An 18278-nucleotide genomic window follows, 5' to 3' on the forward strand; every position below is an offset into this window, starting at 1 on the left:
GAGATCAGGGCCCCGTTGTGCTGGGCTCTGCACAGACACACAGCGAGAGACAGTCCCTGTCCCAGCTGAGATCAGGACCCTGTTGTGCCGGGCGCTGCACAGACACACAGCTAGAGACAGTCCCTGTCCCAGCTGAGATCAGGACTATATTGTTGTCCCTTCACTATCTGAACAGACAGGACAGACAAAAGGTGGGAGAGGAAACTGAGGCACAGATTGGGCAAGTAACCTGTCTAAAGTCACATAACATGTCAAAGCCAGAGTCTATCCACCAAGGCCGGCCCCAGGTATTTTGCTGCCTCAAGCAGCAAAGCCACAAAAAAAAAAAAAGGTAAATCCGCGATCAGCAGCACTTCGGTGGCAGCTCTGCCGCACCGCTTCATGATTTGGTGGCAATTTGGCGTCAGGTCCTTCCCTCCGAGAGGGACTGAGGGACCCACTGTCGAATTGCCACTGAAGACCCAAACGTGCCGCCCCTTTCCATTGGCAGCCTTAAGCACCTGCTCCCTGCACCGGTGCCTGGAGCCAGCCCTGCTATCCGCTCTGTGACCTATCAAGAAAGACACTCAGCTTTCACATGGTTTAACAGAAACCGTTAACGTCCCTATGATCGTGATGATCCCTAGTTCCGACCTCGAGCTTTGCATCTGTAGATCTCGCAGTGCTTCATACAGGGAGCATAGGTGCTGACTCTGGGGGTGCTCCAGCATGGAAAAAAATTGGTGGGTGCTCAGCACCCACTGGCAGCTCCCCGCCCCCCCCCACTCCAGCTTACCTCTGCCTCCTCCACGAGTGCACCACCGCGTCCTGCTTCTCCTCCCTCTCAGCTCTTGCACTGCGAAACAACTGATTTGCAGGGCAGGGAGGGAGGGGAAGGAGGGTGAAAGCGGCACGCTGGGAGAAGAGGCGGGGTCGGGGAAGGGATCCAATAGGGGCAGGGAGGGGGCAGAGTTGGGGGTGGGCACTTTGGGGACGGGGTTGGAATGAGGGTGGAGCCAGAGGCAGGGAAAGGGTGTGTGTCCTCCATCCTGCTTGAAGAACCGGGCTGCCTCAGGTAAAGCCGTCGCCCCTGCAGGGGAGGGTGCGCAAGCAAATGCCCCTGTGTTGCTGAGCCCTTCTGCCAAGGGCAAAGGTCCCGTCGCAGCCGCGGGAAAAGCAGGACTTCGTGCTGCAGGCAGAGCCACCCAGAGCCAGGCTGTGCCCCCAGCACCTGGCAAAGGGCAGGAGAGCCCGGACAGCAGCAGTTCCTCCGATAGCGAGGAGGAGGACATGGCCAAGCAGTCCTCGAGGCCTGCAGGGCCACCCCAGAAACAGGGAGCGACGAAGGAGGCTGACAGCACCTCATCGGAGTCCAACAAGGAAGAGCAGCAGCTTTCGCAGTCCCTTCTAATAGGTTATCTAGGTCTTTCTAAAGCTCCAGCAGCACCCCAAGTGCAAACAGCTGCTTCCCTGACCTCACCCAAACCAGGACGTAGAAAAGCAGCAGCTGCTGCCAGCACCCTCACCAAACCCGGGAAAGCAGCCCTGCCTGACGTCTCGGAGAGTGACAGCAGTGACTCCGATACGGATGCTGAGAAGACGTCAGCCAAACAGACGGCAGAGAGCAAGTCGTCCTCTTCTGGGGAGGTAGCGGTCACCACAAAAGTGGCCTCTAGCCAAGAGACTGCAGCAGGGAAAGCGGGCGAAAGAGGCGCCAGTCTCAAAGCCTCACGGGCAAAGAAAGCCCTGGTGGTGACTCAGAATGCTGGTGGTCCTAAGGGCTCTCCAGGGACGCCGTCGCCATATGCTCTGCTGTCCATCGCTCAGTCGGAGAGGGAGAGCTCCGCGAGCGACAGCGAAGACAGGGTTACCACTGCTGCCAAGGCTCCGGGCGGGCAAGCGCCAGGGGAGCTGGAGGGGGGAAAGAACACCCCCTCAGCATCAGCCAAGGCTCTGAAAGCAACGAAAGCACCAAAGCTTGGGGACAAAGAGAACAAGAAGCAGAAATCCTCCGTGAAAAGGAAGCTGGCGGCAGGGGATGCCAGCCCCGCGGAGCCCAAGCCGGAGAAGCTGAAAAGTGGCCTCGAGACTCCCAAAAAGAAGAAAAGCAAAGGGGAGAGAGCAGCTGGCAGCAAGGAGAAGAAGAAGAAAGCTGCTGAGCTCGAGGGATCCTTGTGAGAAGAGCACCTCCCTCGCACGGCCGACAACCAATGAATGACGTAGGGGTGGAAGGAAGTGAATTAAAACTCTTCTATTTTTTTTAAAGAAAAAGAAAATACTTTAAACTTCTAAATCTTAATTTATAACTTCTTCTTTTCACTGTGACCTTTAGAGCCAAGCATTGTACTTTGCTGCCTCAGCCACTGCCTGGCTGGGACTGGACATGAGTGTATATTGTTCTCCCGGAAGCCCGCAGCCATTGCACTGTAACCAAACGAAAGGAGGCAATCAGAGCAGCCCCATGGGCAGAGGGAATAAGAAGCCAGCTCCTCCTGTGCGCCATTTCCCCTCTTAGATGTGATATGCAACAATCTCTCTCCAGAGCTGTATTTTTTAAGAGAAACTTCCAATCTTTCTGTGAAAAAAAAAAAATCCGGTTTCCTGATTGGTCCTCTGGTCAGGTGCTTCAGGTGAAAGAGACATTAACTCTTAGCTATCTGTTTATGACAGGGTGGAGTTGGGGTGGGGCTGAGGTGGAGGGCGCGGGCACCCACCGGCGCCGGAGAAAGTTGGCGCCTATGACAGGAAAGTCTATATCTACATCCTCATTTCACAGATGGGGAAAGTGATGCACAAAGGCTATGTTTACACTGCAGTTAGACACCTGTGCCTGGCTTATGCCACCTAACTGAGGCTCGAGCCAAGGAGCTGTTTCACTGTGGTGTAGATGCTGGGGCTCTGGTTGAGGTCCCCCTTGTGACAGCACCTTCAGCATGTTACATTCGTCCAGCCCCATGACCAAACCCATGAGCAGGCCAGCGCTCGCCAGCCCTGACTCTCCCGCAGATAGAACATGCTCTGTCCTGTTGCATTCACAAGCCCAGTTGTCTTGGGGGCTGCTCCTAAAGACACTTGGGTCTGTTTGGAAGGTCACCTTTCAGCCTGGCCAGCCGCCTGCCCTCCAGCTTTGCCAGTCCATCTCCTCCTGGGCTGCCGGGTCACAGGGTAATAGGGCATTCGCTAGCCCCCAGCCCTCTCCATAGTGCCCCCATCACTGCCACGGAGCACCCCAACCCGGCTTCTCCGACAGAGACAGTGACACCAGAGAGTGTCGAATAATGCACAGGGAAAGGTTCCCTTTGGGGTAGGGGTCGGGGGCACTGATCTCCTTAAAGGTGCTCTAAGGAGGTAGCAGGTGGACAGCACATCTGCACAGACACCTCTGAACCTGAGACCCCATCATTAGTGACAGGAGTCAACGATCTGTTAGGGCAGGATGGGCAGAGGTATGTCAGGTCACAGGCTGGACTGGACAGGAGCAGTGGACAAGCCGGGGAAGGGGGCTGAGAGCGGAATCTGTCAGAGAGGTGAAAGGAAATTAATCAGGGGTGAAATACAGGGGAAAGCCCAGATCCCCACCTGGCGTCAATCAGTTCTGCTCCATTAGACACCAAATCTGTGCTGATTTACGTGACCTGGGGCAGACTCTTTACTCCCAGTCCTGCCGGAGTGAGGGATAAATTGCCCCAGGGCTGTGCAGAGCCTGATACCTACAGCCCAAGCCCGGCCCCTGCAGCGCTCTCCAGCCCCTGCTGGAATATGTGAAGCCAGAGCTTGGAATCGCTCATCTCTAGACTGAGGTACCATTGGGAGTCAGGACTGCTGGGTTCCATTTCCCATTTTGCCATTGCCTCCAATTCTCGGTGTAATGTGGGCAGGTCAGGGTATGTCTACACTACGGGGTTATTCCGATTTTACAGAAACCAGTTTTTTAAAACAGATTGTATAAAGTCGAGTGCACGCGGCCACACTAAGCACATTAATTCGGCGGTGTGCGTCCATGTACTGAGGCTAGCGTTGATTTCCAGAGCATTGCACTGTGTGTAGCTATCCCGTAGCTATCCCATAGTTCCCGCAGTCTCCTCCACCTATTGGAATTCTGGGTTGAGATCCCAACGCATGGTGGTGCAAGAACAGTGTCACGGGTGATTCTGGGTAAATGTCGTCAGTCAAGCCTTCCTCCATGAAAGCAATGGCAGACAATCATTTCGCGCTCTTTTCCCCTGGATTGCCCTGGCAGACGCCATAGCACCGCAACCATGGAGCCCGTTTTGCCTTTTGTCACCGTCACCGTATGTGTACTGGATGCTGCTGACAGACGCAGTACTGCAGTGCTACACAGCAGCGTTCATTTGCCTTTGAAAGGTAGCAGAGATGGTTACCAGCCCTATTACACCGTCTGCCATGCCATTGTAAGTTGGCAATGAGATGACGGTTATCAGTCGTTCTGTACCATCTGCTGCTGTCATGGGTGCTCCTGGCTGGCCTCGCTGAGGTCGGCCGGGGGCGCAAAGACCAAAATGGGAATAACTCCCCGGGTCATTCCCTCCTTTATGTTTTATCTAAAAATAGAGTCAGTCCTGCCTAGAATATGGGGCAAGTGTACTAGAGAACCAGAGAGCACAGCTGCTCCATGTCAGATCCCACATAAATGATGAGTTGCATGCTATTCTAGGGGGTGCCCCTGCAACAACCCCACCCATTGCTTCCCTCCTCCCCTAACCCTCCTGGGCTACCATTGCAGTGTTCCCCCATTTGTGTGATGAAGTAATAAAGAATGCAGGAATAAGAAACACTGACTTTTTAGTGAGATAAAATGAGGGGGAGGCAGCCTCCAGCTGCTATGATAGTCCAGGCAGGACATTCAACGGTGGGGGGGGAGAGGAGCCCAGCATCCCGCTGCTATGATAGTCCAGGCTGTACAGAATCTTTTCTTTAAACATGAAAGGGGGGACAGGGGCTGATGGAGCTCAGCCCCCAGTTGCTATGATGAAGATGGTTACCAGCCGTTCTGTACCATCTGCTGGGAATGACCCGGGAGTCATTCCTGTTTTTACCCAGGCAACCCCAGCCGACCTCACCTGAGGCCAGCCAGGAGCACTCATGGGATGATGACAAGGATGGCTATCAGTCCTTTTGCACTGTACCACCGGAGAGGAGAGGAAAGGAGAGGATGCTGCTGTTCATTGCCGCAGCACCGCGTCTACCAGCAGCATGCAGTAGACATACAGTGACATTGAAAAAAGTCAAGAAATGATTTTTTTTTCCCTTTTCTTTCACGGAGGGGGAGGGAGGGTAAATTGACGAGATATACCCTGAACCACCCCGGACAACGTGTTTGACCCTACAGGCATTGGGAGCTCAGCCAAGAATGCAAATGCTTTTTGGAGACTGCTGGGGACTGTGGGATAGTTGGAGTCCTCAGTCCTCCCTCCCTCCCTCCATGAGCGCCCATTTGATTCTTTGGCTTTCCGTTACGCTTGTCACACAGCACTGTGCTGTGGCCTCTGTCTATCATAGCCTGGAGATTTTTTCAAATGCTTTGTCATTTCGTCTTCTGTAACGGAGCTCTGATAGAAGAGATTTGTCTCCCCATCAGCGATCAGATCCAGTATCTCCCGTACGGCCCATGCTGGAGCTCTTTCTGGATTTGGGACTGCATCGCCACCCGTGCTGATCAGAGCTCCATGCTGGGAAAACAGAAAATGAAATTCAAAAATTCGCGGGGCTTCTCCTGTTTACCAGGCCAGTGCATCCAAGTTCAGATTGCTTTTCAGAGCGGCCACAATGGTGCACTGTGGGATACCGCCTGGAGGCCAATACCATCGATTTGCGGCCACACTAACCCTAATCCAACATGGCAATACCGATTTCAGTGCTACTCCTCTCGTCGGGGAGGAGTACAGAAACCTTTTTAAAGAGCCCTTTATATGGACATAAAGGGCCTCGTTGTATGGACGAGTGCAGGGTTAAATCGGTTTAACTCTGCTAAATTCGGTTTAAACGTGTAGTGTAGACCAGGCCTCAGTGTCTGTGTGTTGGTTTCCCCATGTGTGAGATGTGGGATATGGAGCCGTGCTCTGAGGTCTCCCCCGTACCCTGTTTGGAGCGGGACGGCGTCTCGCTGGCAAATCCACTGAAATGCAGAGCTGCAGGTGTCAGAATTAAGCTGTTTCCCTGCCAGCGCGCCACAGCTGTTCCCCTCAGCCGGGCCTGACACCGGAAACCTGCGGGACGAAGGAGAGGGGCCCTGTCAGTGCGTGTGGGTCCATCACACGCAGTCAGTTCCCTGTTCAACGTTCCAACAGGATCCGCAGCCGTCGTCTCCTCCAGCTCTGCCCTGGGAGCTGCCCCCTCTCCCCACGGTCAGGGCCCTGGCCAGGGTCTCGAACAGCCTCTCCCTGCCCAGACCCCAGGGACCTGCTCCAGCCTCCTCCGCCCTGCCGGGCTAGACCCTGTCCAGCTCCCTCCCCTGCTCCGCGTCTCCTCCCCACCGGGCTGGGCCGACGCTGCCCCCTCCTGTTCCCCTCCGGTCTCTGGCTGCTCTGTGTCTCCCCCTCCCCCCTGCCCCATTGCCTGGGGGATCCCCAGGGCTCTGGCCTGGCCCCTTTGCTCTTCACCCTCCACATCCCGTCTCTGAGCCACCTCCCCCACCCCCAGGGCTCCAGCTTCACCTCCTCTGGGCAGGGGAGGGGCGGGGAGGAGAGGGTGTCTTTGTCATCACCTTACACTGAAAATGATTCCCCAAAGCCCCCGACCTTCCCCCAAATATCCCCTCCCCCCATCTCTGTCACTGGCCCCTGCTGCCCAGAGAGAGGAGGGAAAGGATTCGACTCAAGGAATCACTCACTGGGTCTGATCCAGCCGGGAGCTGTTCAGCCAGGTCCAGGCCTTCTCCGGGGAGTGGAGGGACAGTCCAACCCAGAACTGAGACGTGCCTCCTGTCAGGTCCTGTAGGGACTCCTGCAGGGAGTGTGGGACAGGCAGCTGGGGACCAGAACCTGCTGTCGGTTCTTTTCTTGCAAATCCAAGTTCTCAACAACTTTAGCAGCAGAACTACTGGCCGGCTGTCCAGATATCTCTATATACACCTATCCATCCCAACGCATACCTGTCTATCTCTCCAACTATTCCCCATGGATGATCTTCTGTCCACCCATCCCCACACCTACTCCCCCTCTCTGTAGCCCTCAGTCCTCATAACTCTCTCTCTGTCACACACACACACACACACACACACACACACACACACAGACACACACACACACACACACACACACACACACAGCCCCTCTTTCCAGCTGAATTGTGCTGGGCACATCCCAGAAGGGGGAGGGTACTGGTAGCTTTAAGCACCATTGTGTGTCCCTGATCTCAGGGCTAGTGATTTACGCTGGGATTTGTCAGCTGCCTAGGGGATTTGGACACTCTGTTATTAACCATTAATGGGAATGGGGTGTCCAAGTCCTTTAGGCAGCATTGACAATCCTAGACCTACCATGTAGCCTATACGAGTCCTCAGACTCTGCACCCAGGGCCCAGCCCTGCAGGGGCAGCTCCAGCAGGAAGTTATCACCCCTTTACCAGCTCCTTCCGGTCCCGGATCACCAGCAGCTGAGAGCCCCTCGCTGAGCAGTCGGCATAGCTCTCGCTCCACGTTTTACTTCCTCTGCCAACCCAGTAGCACTTGTCCCCGCGCAGATGCCAGTCCGTGGGGCAGAGTTTGCACCCGGAGCCCCCTGCAGACAGACAGGTGTCATTAATGCTCTGGGCCCTCTGGGCCTCATTCCTGGCTACTCCCTTCCTGTGACTGGGGCAGGAACGGGGTTCAAATGGGACTGAGTCTCCTTTGTGCTCCCTGAAATCTGGGGCTGGGCCGGGCCCTGCCTGGCTCCTGGCATCAGTTAGAGCAGCCTCGGGGCTGCTCTGCCTTATCCAGCACTCCCATATGGGCCCTGGGCAGCAGAGAACACCCATAGCGCACTGCACTCTAGCCACACTACCAATCTGCTCCCTACTTTGGGGGTTGGGAACAGGGTGGTGAGGAGCCCTTACTCCAGCTCCACACTAGGTAGGGAGGTCTCCAGGGCAGAGGGGATCTCATGGGGCTATTTGCATCCATTTTAAGGCTACATTATTCTGCCAGAGTGGCCTAGAAGGGGCTTAGGACAGCTGAAGATGTGTTGGGGGCTGGTTAGTGGAAATCTAATAGGATATGGGAGGGGAAATGGTAACAGGGGAGAACGGGAGAGGAGGTGGGACCCCAGGGCTGGCTGGGAACCAGCGGGGGGTAAATCCATGAGACCATCTCTCTGCTGGGATCCATCCCTGATCTGAAAACATTTGGCCAACCTGGTATTAGATTATTTTAAGACCCCCCCTTGAGCAGTATCATGCATGGCCACTAGATGTTGCTCCCCCCTCCCCCACAGTCTCAGCAGAGCCCCCACACCCGGTTCCATCTGAGGCAGGTACATTCATGGTCTGGCATCGAGCGGGGCTGGTGGCAGATCGGTGCAGCCAGCAAGGGGCGGCGTGTCCCTGCCCTGCAGGATCCCCAGGGGCTGGGACGGCAGCTGGGTTCCCACTGGCCGTGCCCGGGGCGGAGGGCGGCTCAGAGACACACGCGCTGGGGTTACCTGCTGGGCTGGGCTGGGCCGGGTGGCACAGTTTTTGGGTCAGCTGGGATCGGAAATGCTCCAGGCGGGCGCTGCATTCTGCTGTGCTGGGGTCTGCGGTCTTAGAGGCTGCCAGGGTCTGTCCCTTCTCGGACAGCAAGTGGGAAACTGCAAAGCAGCGACGGTGGGAGTGAGGTGACAGGTTAATGTGATGGGGAGTTGCTGGGTAAAAGCACCGGCAGAGACAGAGGGCCTGGCCCAAAGCCCATTCAGCCCATCTCCACTGACTCCCATGGGCTTCAGAAGAGCCGTAAAGGGCCACAGTCCAAAAGAGCAGTTTGGGATTGAAAATCAGTGGGAGCTGGGTGCCTAAAACCCTTGGGCCTCTTTGCAAACCCAGCTCATCTTTGCATCAAAGTTATCCAGCCCCCATCAAAGCAGTATCAGAACAGCTCAGAATCTTTGCTAGATTTCGCCTCCCAACCCCACTCTGTGAGGCTGGGCACAGGGATGTCATCCCCATTGTACAGGTGGGGAAACTGAGACACAGAGCTCCTCATGGAGGCGAGGACTAGCCTGGGTTCTGGGCCAGGACAGGCCACCTGAGCTGCCCCTCTGGGGTATCAAGTTCAATACAGTGTAGCCCCCGTTGCTGTACATCCTGTCCTGGCGAGAGGAGGGGCTGGGAGCTGCGTGGGCGGAGATATGAGATCGCACAGGAAGCTGAGATGCTGGGCTGCAGCCGTGTGGCGTCAGGGTGGTGGTCACAGCATCCGGTCTCAGGGGCTTTCTGCTGCTGTGGACGTTGGCTCAGTCAAAACAGGGCTCCTAGGTGCCTCCCTCACCAATGCAGCCACCCTGAGGGGCACAGACTGTCTGTTGTGAAGTTTATCTGGCCCCCGTCACTTGCTGTCTCTGTCTCTCACCCACATTCCCTGTGACGCAGGGGAGGGTCATGGGGACAGATTATTCAAGGGATTTAGGCACCTAAAGCAGCAGACAGGCTCCAAGTGGGGTTCTCAGAAGCACCTAGGCCAAGATCCTCAACAGGATTTAAGTACCTAACTCCTTTGGGTGCTGGGCACCTAAATACATTTGAGAACCTGGGCCCTAGGAGCCCAGTTCCCATTGACTTCGATAGGCATTAGTCACGTAGTGTGTTGGTTTTAGGTGCCTAGATGCATTGTTAGGTACCTAAACCCCTGTGGAATCCCAGCTTAAGGGACCAGCCCAGGGTCACATGGGGAATCAGTGGCAGAACCAGGAACTGGTCCCAGAGTCCCAGATTAGCACCAAAACCAGTGGGCCAGATTTCCTCTCAGGATGCCTGTGAGGTCCCACCCAGTCCCACCATCCCGCTGCGAACAGCCAGCTCTGTCTGGCATGTCAGCCCAGCGATGGGAACTCCCCATTCGGGGGGAACATTCCAGCCATGTTTTGGGGACGTCCTTTCTCCATTTATCCACCAGCTACATTTCCTCTCTATTTCGTGTAGAGGACAGTTGTACTTAAACCCTCAAGGCAGATGAAAAGCTGGGGGGACACTAGGACATTTCCCCCGCCCCAGATTCTCAAGTGGAAATATTTCAGATTTTGAAATTACAACAATCCCTTTGCAACTCCCCAGCCGGTGGTACTGGCTAGTGCCCAGCGTGATTAGTGGAAAGGCGTCGTGAGGAGGAAATCGGGATTCAAGACTCAGCTCTGCTGTCTGACCTTGGCCAAGTAATTTCAACTCATTTCCTTTGACTGTCTTGTCTACTGAGCTTCTGAGCTCATGGAGGGGCAGGGCCTGTCTCTGTGTGTCTGTGCAGCGCCCGGCACAACGGGGCCCTGATCTCAGCTGGGATAGGGCCTGTCTCTCCCTGTGTGTCTGTGCAGAGCCCAGACCGAAGGGGTCCTGATCTCAGATGGGCATCTAGCTACTAGTGCAGGGTTAATAAAACTTTCCATTGACTTAGCTGCCCTTTGAAGTTGAATCGCCCCCTCGCTGCCCAGACACAGCTCCTGTCCTCATTTCATTTCCCCTCCTACACCACAAAGAGAAACCATCTGTGTCTTCCCGGCCGCACACGTAAACAAGGTTACAAACAGGGACAGGGCAGCAAATGGCATCTTCTGTCCAGAGCCCAGCTGGCTCCTTACAGCCCAGCACAGACACATTCCAGGCTGCACGTGGGCCATGGCCCTTGGACCAGCCTCTGTTATTGTTATTATATCTAGTGCTGTGGAGCCTAGAGGTCCAGCTGTGCCCAGACGCACAATGAGAGACAGTCCCTGCCCCAGCTGAGATCAGGCCCCATTGTGCCAGGCGCTGCACAGACACACAGCAAGAGACAGTCCCTGCCCCAGCTGAGATTGGGGCCCTGTTGTGCCGAGTGCTGCACAGACACACAGTGAAAGACAGTCCCTGCCCCAGCTGAGATCAGGGCCCGTTGTGCCGGGCGCTGCACAGACACACAACGAGAGACAGTCCCTGCCTCAAAGCACTTGCAATCTATTTAGACAAGGGAGGCACGATCTCCATTTTATAGATGGGGAAACTGAGGCCTGAGATTCATAGACTCATAGACTTTAAGGTCAGAAGGGACCAATGTGATCATCTAGTCTGACCTCCTGCACAGAGCAGGCCACAGAACCCTACCCATCCACTTCTATAACAAACCCCTAACCTATGTCCGAGTTATTGAAGTCCTCAAATTGTGGTTGAGGACCTCAAGCTGCAGAGAATCCACCGGCAAGTGGCCCGTGCCCCACGCTGCAGGGGAAGGCGAAAAACCTCCAGGGCCTCTGCCAATCTGCCCTGGAGGAAAATTCCTTCCTGACCCCAAATATGGCGATCAGCTAAACCCTGAGCATGTGGGCAAGACTCACCAGCCAGCACTCAGGAAAGAATTCTGTGTAGTAATTCAGATCCCATCCCATCCAACATCCCATCACTGACCACTTGGCATACTTATCTGCTGATAATCAAAGATCAATTGTCAAAATTAAGCTATCCCATCATACCATCCCCTCCATAAAGTTATCAAGCTTAGTCTTAAAGCCAGATATGTCTTTTGCCCCAACTACTCCCCTTGGAAGGCTGTTCCAGAACTTCACTCCTCTAATGGTTAGAAACCTTCGTCTAATTTCTAGGCTAAACTTTCTAGTGTCCAGTTTATACCCATTTGTTCTTGTGTCTACATTGGTACTAATCTTAAATAATTCCTCTCCCTCCCTAATATTAATCCCTCTGATATATTTATAAAGAGCAATCATATCCCCCCTCAGCCTTCTTTTGGCTAGACTAAACAAGCCAAGCTCTTTGAGTCTCCTTTCATATGACAGGTTTTCCCACAGTCACACAGGGAGTCTATGGTAGAGCCAGGAATTGATGATAGAGCTGAGTGTGGCTTGCAACCAAATGGAGGATATTTAATGTCAGTATGAAGTTGGTGCCCTAAATTCCTTACGGGCTTCTGAAAATCTCCCAATAAATAGACAAGGCAAATCACAGGCTGGGGAGGGAAGAGAAAAACAAAGGCAAAGTGCCTTGTGCAAGGTCACCCAGCAGATGGGGGAATAGAACCCACATCGGTTAAAGACAATATCCTCGTCTGACAGGTCTGGTTCTCTCACTGTATCTCCATTGCTGCGACTATCTCTTGGGGTGTGTATGTATTAGATAGCATAGGTAAAAAAAATCCAAATTTAGGTGCCACGGGCAATTCTAATATTTCAGCATTCGTTTTTGCCCTGAATTGGGACGAAAAGTCAAAGTATCAAAAACTTGTTTGTGGGAGGAAAAATTCAGAATCAACCTGATTTGGAAGGATGAAATGTTTCACTTAAGGCGGGTTCAATACTGACATGTCTGAGCTGCTGGGAGTTGTAGTTTGGTTTCTCATGCTGCGATTCCTTCTTATAGGCTAGGCTCCCTGGCTGGACTACATCTCCCATGATGCACCACAGACTCGGGACTCCCAAGATGCACTGCCATGACACTGCCAGAGCAGATATATATATGTGTGTGCAACCCCCAAGGTGCTTCCCTAGGGGCTTTGTGTGCTGGTAGCCCAGGGAGAAGCGCTGTCCTGGGTGACTCCCAGGTTAGAGACCTTTGTTGGGAAAACTCCCCCTACAACCTGGCTGAATTTACCCCCGCCCCCATCTCCCTAGGGAAAATCAGCCATCCCAGGGCGTTACTGCTCAGGCTGCTAGCCCAGGGCTGCTGCCTGCTCGGAGTGTGTTTGGGTGCTGGGGTGGGAGACTAAACTTAGGATTTATAGGCGTAAAAGTAAAATAAATTATATTGTAAAAATAAAAAGGATTAAAAAAATGCTGTCTGTACCTTTAAAAAAAACTGTTGGAATGCTGCAATCCAGGTGTCAGGAATACAGACATTCACATAAAACAATTGCACCATTTAAGGGCAATTGGTAAAGTATTAGCCTCAGATCCATAAAAAGTTAGTAAGGAAGTAGGATATGCATGCTGTGCCCCAGGTGAATTTTACAGTTTTGCTTTCTTTGTTCCTTTGTCTAATTCCCGCTCTTTTATCTGTATAAATAAGACTGTTTTGGCCTTGCATGGCCACTCACATATTCTGAATGTTATTGGCGAAGCGCTGCGCTAATGAACAGAGTGGTCTGACAAATTGTGAGTCTTGATTCTAACTTTGACATAGGTTAGTTTAGTAACCTGCCCCCTGAGCCCTACACCCCTTGGTGGGGAGGAGAAATCCTAGGAACAGCAGCAGCCTGACCCTGCATGACGAGGACACCTGCCAGCAGTGATCAACAGCCTTTCTGCTGTCCAGCGCCATCTCTGAACGTGAGGATCCGGCGTGGAGTTGTGAGTCACCATCCTTCCCTTAGCTAGTCAGGCAGATGGTTCGGGAGACACCCCCCTACTCCTGGAACGGGACCCTCAAGCCAGTGGGTCTGGGCTTGGGGATTTTATAACCTGCTACCTATTAAAGCTGTGGCAGGACTGACGGCCTCATCCCACGCGTGAGTCCTTTGGGCTCACTGAGCCCAGTCAGCCGAGCTGCTAACTGAGGCACAGATGATATCGTGGTCACAGATCATCAAGGGCCTCCACGAATACGTGCACCAATGGGACACTAATTTTATCTTTGCTAGATCAGGTCACATAACTGGAGAAATTCATGAGTATTATCAGCATGGGCACAGGTGACCCTTGGATAGTGTTTTATCCTGTTTTGTTATATGTATCTCCTGTTTAATATAATTACTGTGTGGAATATATTGTATGTGTCTGGGTTATTTCTTGGGAGTCTCCAGCTATCTGGCAAGTAAGCTGGGGGTTTACCCTGTGGTTAGAATTTTCCTGCCAAGCTGCCCTGGTGGCCCTACCAGAAAGGAGCAAGGGAGGTTGGAGGCACCAGCAAATAAATTCATATGGGAAGAAAATAAAAATGTTATACCCTGGGGAGCGGAAAGCAGGATCCAGAAGAACCCAGGTTCGTCCCTCAAACCCATCAGGGGATTGGTGCTAAAGAAGGTAACTGGGGGGATTGGAGTGCTACATATATAGCAAAATCCTAATTTTCCTTTTTAAAAAACACATTTGGATGAGAAATTCTCAGTCAGTGCTAGTATCAGAGTTGGCTGAAATTTTGTTCTAATTTTAAAATGTCGATGTAATTTTGAAATTTGAAACAAAAAATGAGGAAAAGTGTTGATGAAACTGTCACATAATTTTCCACACACTCTCCCATTTTTAAGCCAACTTGCAGAGCTTTTCAAATTTTCAACTTTCAAAATTTAGGGGGTCTTCTGAATTTTGAAAAGAGCGAGAAGTTTTTTTTAAAAATATATCAGTAAAATTTTCCCCTTATTTTTAACCAGTTCTAGTGTATGCCTGGATCTATCTAGTTATCCATCCATCCCCATGCACACCCATCTCCCTATCTGTTTAATTTTCTCTCTTTACAGTCAGGCTCTTTGGAGCATCAAAGAAATTTACCAGCTAGTGGGAGGGACCCACAATGGAATTCTGGAGGGACGGGACAATCCATGCTATACACTGATGGACCAGCGCGAATAAACACAGAGCTGTCAGCTACTTACCCCAAATCCCCAGCACTATCACAGCAATCACCAGGACAATATTCCCAATCCATCCGACCCACAGCGCTGTCCGATGCCACCGGGGACTCTGGGGACCTGTAAGAGCCAACGTCTGGTGAAAAACAGTCGGAATCTGGTGTATGGAAGACCGTTTCAAAGAAAAATACATTCCCGATCTTACAGTGTGGGTAGAATCCTATGCCCGCATGGAGTTTATTACAGGATTGGGGCCTATACACTCACTTGTTTTCTGCTGTAGGCCAGTCTGGGATGACTTGAGAGCTGCCTGACTTTTTATGTAAAGGCAGTGGGGTGAAATTTTGGCCATTTTCTTGAAAATGGAAATTTTTATGAAAATATCGATATTTTCTCAATATTTTACATTTCCTACATTTTTAAATGAACCCCCCCCTTTTTTTTAAATTCTTCACCATATTGGTTTGTTGTTTTTTGGGTACTTTTTCTGTTTGATTGCATTGTTCTTAATTGTCTATTGTGTTCATTATGTATGTTGTCAATTTCCATACCTTGGCTGTAACAATAGAAAGTCCGGGAGAAAATACTGTCACAAATTGGCAAGGCAGCAGCCGCAGGGACCAGCTCAAACAAGATTTGGTCATTGCAAATCTACAGTTTAAAGACCAAACTATGAATGTTCAACTCAACTGTTATTTCCACCCTAATGTATTGATGTGAAATCTGGAAATCCACCAAAGGCATAGCCAGATGTCTAAATACCTTGGAAGACAAATGTCTTAGAACATTACTAGACATTAAATGGAATGAATTAATTACAAATGCCAAGATCCCATCAGAGAGTCCAACAACCCCTGATCTCTAAAGTTATCCAGAACGGAAGTTGGAAAGATCTGGGATGCGTTTTCTTTGGCCACTGTTGGAAGACAGGGTACCAGGCTAGACAGACCATTGGTCTGACCCTTTGTGGCCGTTCTTATGTTAAGAATGAAGTGGAGCATCGGCCACTGGGCAGCTGGAAGAACATGCAAAAAGGCCTAGCAAAGACTCCCTCCATCGAGCAGTCCCCAGAGAGAGAGAACTTACAGAACATAACAGAACAGAAGACGTGCAAAGAGCAGCCCAGGATAGCCAGGGATGGTGGAGCCTGGCTCGTGCCCTGAGCAACCTACAATGGCCCGGGCAGAATTCAGCATCACTATTATTATTTTGCTTTCCCAGATTTGATTTTCTCAAAGGTTCCCATTTGCAACATTTTTGGCTTGAAACTTTTTCCCATTTGTAAACATCTTTGGTTCGAACAAAGTTAGTCTCTAAGGTGGCACAAGGACTCCTCATTGTTTTTGCTGATACAGACTAACACGGCGACCGCTCTGAAATCTTTGGTTCGGTGCTTTCCCTTTCCACTTTCAAGGTTTAATTACTATGTCCCATGGCTGAGCTTCATTGGTCAGCTCGGTCACGTGACGTTATTGTTTCAGACTGAACATCTTTCAATCTTGAAGACACAGAATCACAGAACTGTAGGGCTGGAAGGGACCTCAAGGGGTCATGTAGTTCACCTCCCCCCTCCCTCACCCCACACTGAGCTAAGACCGTATTTACCTCTAGACCATCCTTTTCTGGTGTTTGTTTAACCTATTCTTAAAAACCTCCAATGCCTGAGTTTCCACAACAGGCGGCTTTTGGTGGCATACCTGCGGGAGGTCTGTCGGTCCTGCAGCTTTGGTGTACCTGCCACCGAATTCCCGCCAGAGCCGCGAGGCCGGCGGACCTCCTGCAGGCATGCTGCTGAAGGCTCCCTGACTGCCACCCCCACAGCAGCTGGCAGGTCACCCGCTGCGGCTTGCTGCCCCACGCACGCACTTGCTGCACTGGTGCCTGGAGCCGCCCCTGTCCCTAACTAACCTGGTTCAGTGCTTAACTACTCTTAGAGTTAAAAAGTTTTTCCTAAAATCTAACCTAAATCTCCCCTGCTGCAAATTAAGCTGATCGCTGATTATCGTACCTTCAGTGGCCGTGGAGAGCAACTGATCAACACCCTCTTTATAACAACCTTTTTCATACTGGAAGACTGGTCTCATGTCCCCCATCAGCCATCTCTCCTCTAGACTGAACATGTCCAGTTCTTTCAACCTCTCCTCATCCGTCATGTTTTCTAAACCTCTTTGAAACATTTCTGTCTTGAAATCAAAACATTTTTGATGTTTTTTGAGCTACTCAGAGATTCCAAGGCTGGAAGGCACCATTCTGGTCGTTTTGCCTGACCTCCTGTATTACACAGGCCAGAGAGCTTCCTCACAATAATTCCGAGAGCAGATCTTATAGAAAAACACCCAGGGTTGATTTAAATCTTGTCAGTGATGGTGAATCCACCATGACCCTTGGTAAATTGTTCCAGTGAGTAATTACTCTCACTGTTAAAAAATTTACAGCTTATTTTGAGTCCGAATTTGTCTGGCTGCAACTTTCAGTCGTTGGATCATGTTAGAACCTCTCTGCTCGGTTGAAGAGCTTGTTATTCAATATTCCTTCCTCACGTAGATACTTATAGACTCATCAAGTCACCCCTTAACCCTCTGTTTGTTAAATAGACTCCAAGAGCTCCATCTATCACTACAAGGCAGCTTTTCTGATCCTTTAATCATCCTGTGGCTCTTCTCTAACCCCCTCTGCAATTTAGCAACATCCTTCCTGAATTCTGGACACCAGAACTGGACATGGGTTTCCAGCAGTGGTCACACCAGGGCCAAATCCAGAGCTAAAATAACCTCTCGGCTCCTACTCGAGATTCCCCTGTTTATACATCCCAGGGTCGCATTAGCCCGTCAGGCCACAACGTCGCTCCGGGAGCTCATGTACAGCTGATTATCCCCCATAACACTCGAATCTCTTTCAGAGTCCCTGCTTCCCAGGACAGAGTGCCCCATCCTGTAAGTGTGGCCTGCATGCTTTGTTCCTGATGGACTCAATCATGTCCATTAGGGCCCATTTCAGCAAAACATCCTTATCCAGCAAAGAACTTGGACGTGGGTTTAACTTTAAGAGTGTGCTCCGGTCCCATCGACCGTAATGGGGCTCAAGGAAGTGGTTAAAGAGAGGCACGTGTGTTAAGTTCTTTGCTGAATGGAGGCCTTACATCGTAAGGAAAAATCATTCTAATCAAAGCCGGCGTCTGTAGGTGAAACTCTCTGGCCTGGGTTATGCAGGGGGTCAGACTTGACGATCAGAACGATACTTACAGACATGCAACGTGTTTGAATCACAGATACCTAGCAAGAGACATGCCCTACCCTGAAGACGCTGGGTTCACGGGATGAAATTCACCCCTATGTAAAGAATGAACACAAAGCTAGACACCACTCTAGTCCTATTTTGCAGACTGCCAAAGGGTATTGGCCTTTGTGCTGAGCCCTCTGCAGAGTTGTGAATTTCCCCCACAGAGGTTGGGAGGCAGGGAGAGGAAACAATAGCTTAAATGTAGTGGCTGTGAAGTCAGGGCTGCCCAGAGTGAGGTTAGAACCATAGGCTTGAAGGGTTTATTAAGAAGCATGTTAATGCCGTGCATTGCAGAGATTCTGTGCAGCAGGGGAAGTGCAACCCCGGGGCTTGTGATTCTGGGCTTCTC

General features: G+C 51.6%; 2 protein-coding genes across 2 annotated transcripts; one reads left to right on the forward strand and one right to left on the reverse strand.

Annotated features, from left to right (window-relative positions):
• The first annotated feature begins 248 nt into the window (after positions 1-248).
• Positions 249-2307, forward strand: LOC127033104 (uncharacterized). The gene is made up of 2 exons (XM_050920908.1): positions 249-287; positions 1000-2307. Exons 1-2 carry the CDS (start codon positions 249-251, stop codon positions 2155-2157), a joined length of 1197 nt encoding a protein of 398 aa, XP_050776865.1. The 3' UTR covers positions 2158-2307.
• LOC127033105 (killer cell lectin-like receptor subfamily B member 1B allele B) lies at positions 2216-16803 on the reverse strand. Its single transcript, XM_050920909.1, has 7 exons — positions 16659-16803; positions 14675-14770; positions 8619-8765; positions 7564-7718; positions 6830-6942; positions 6078-6206; positions 2216-5669 (listed from the first exon to the last, which is right to left on the reverse strand). Exons 1-7 carry the CDS (start codon positions 16801-16803, stop codon positions 5657-5659), a joined length of 798 nt encoding a protein of 265 aa, XP_050776866.1. The 3' UTR covers positions 2216-5656.
• Positions 16804-18278: the final 1475 nt, after the last annotated feature.

The sequence above is a fragment of the Gopherus flavomarginatus genome, chromosome 12 (assembly GCF_025201925.1).
Source record: "Gopherus flavomarginatus isolate rGopFla2 chromosome 12, rGopFla2.mat.asm, whole genome shotgun sequence".
In the NCBI taxonomy this organism is placed as follows: Eukaryota; Metazoa; Chordata; order Testudines; family Testudinidae; genus Gopherus; species Gopherus flavomarginatus.

Excerpts from the sequence above, each read along its gene's own strand:
- LOC127033104 (XM_050920908.1), top strand. The coding sequence starts at position 249 with ATGTCAAAGCCAGAGTCTATCCACCAAGGCCGGCCCCAG. Across the intron at positions 288-999 it reads TCCACCAAGGCCGGCCCCAG|AGGCAGGGAAAGGGTGTGTG; the intron begins GTATTTTGCTGC and ends GGGTGGAGCCAG.
- LOC127033105 (XM_050920909.1), bottom strand. The coding sequence starts at position 16,803 with ATGACGGATGAGGAGAGGTTGAAAGAACTGGACATGTTCAGTCTAGAG. Across the intron at positions 14,771-16,658 it reads GCTCTCCACGGCCACTGAAG|GTCCCCAGAGTCCCCGGTGG; the intron begins GTACGATAATCA and ends TGGCTCTTACAG. Across the intron at positions 6,207-6,829 it reads TCCCGGCTGGATCAGACCCA|GTTTCCGGTGTCAGGCCCGG; the intron begins GTGAGTGATTCC and ends TTCGTCCCGCAG.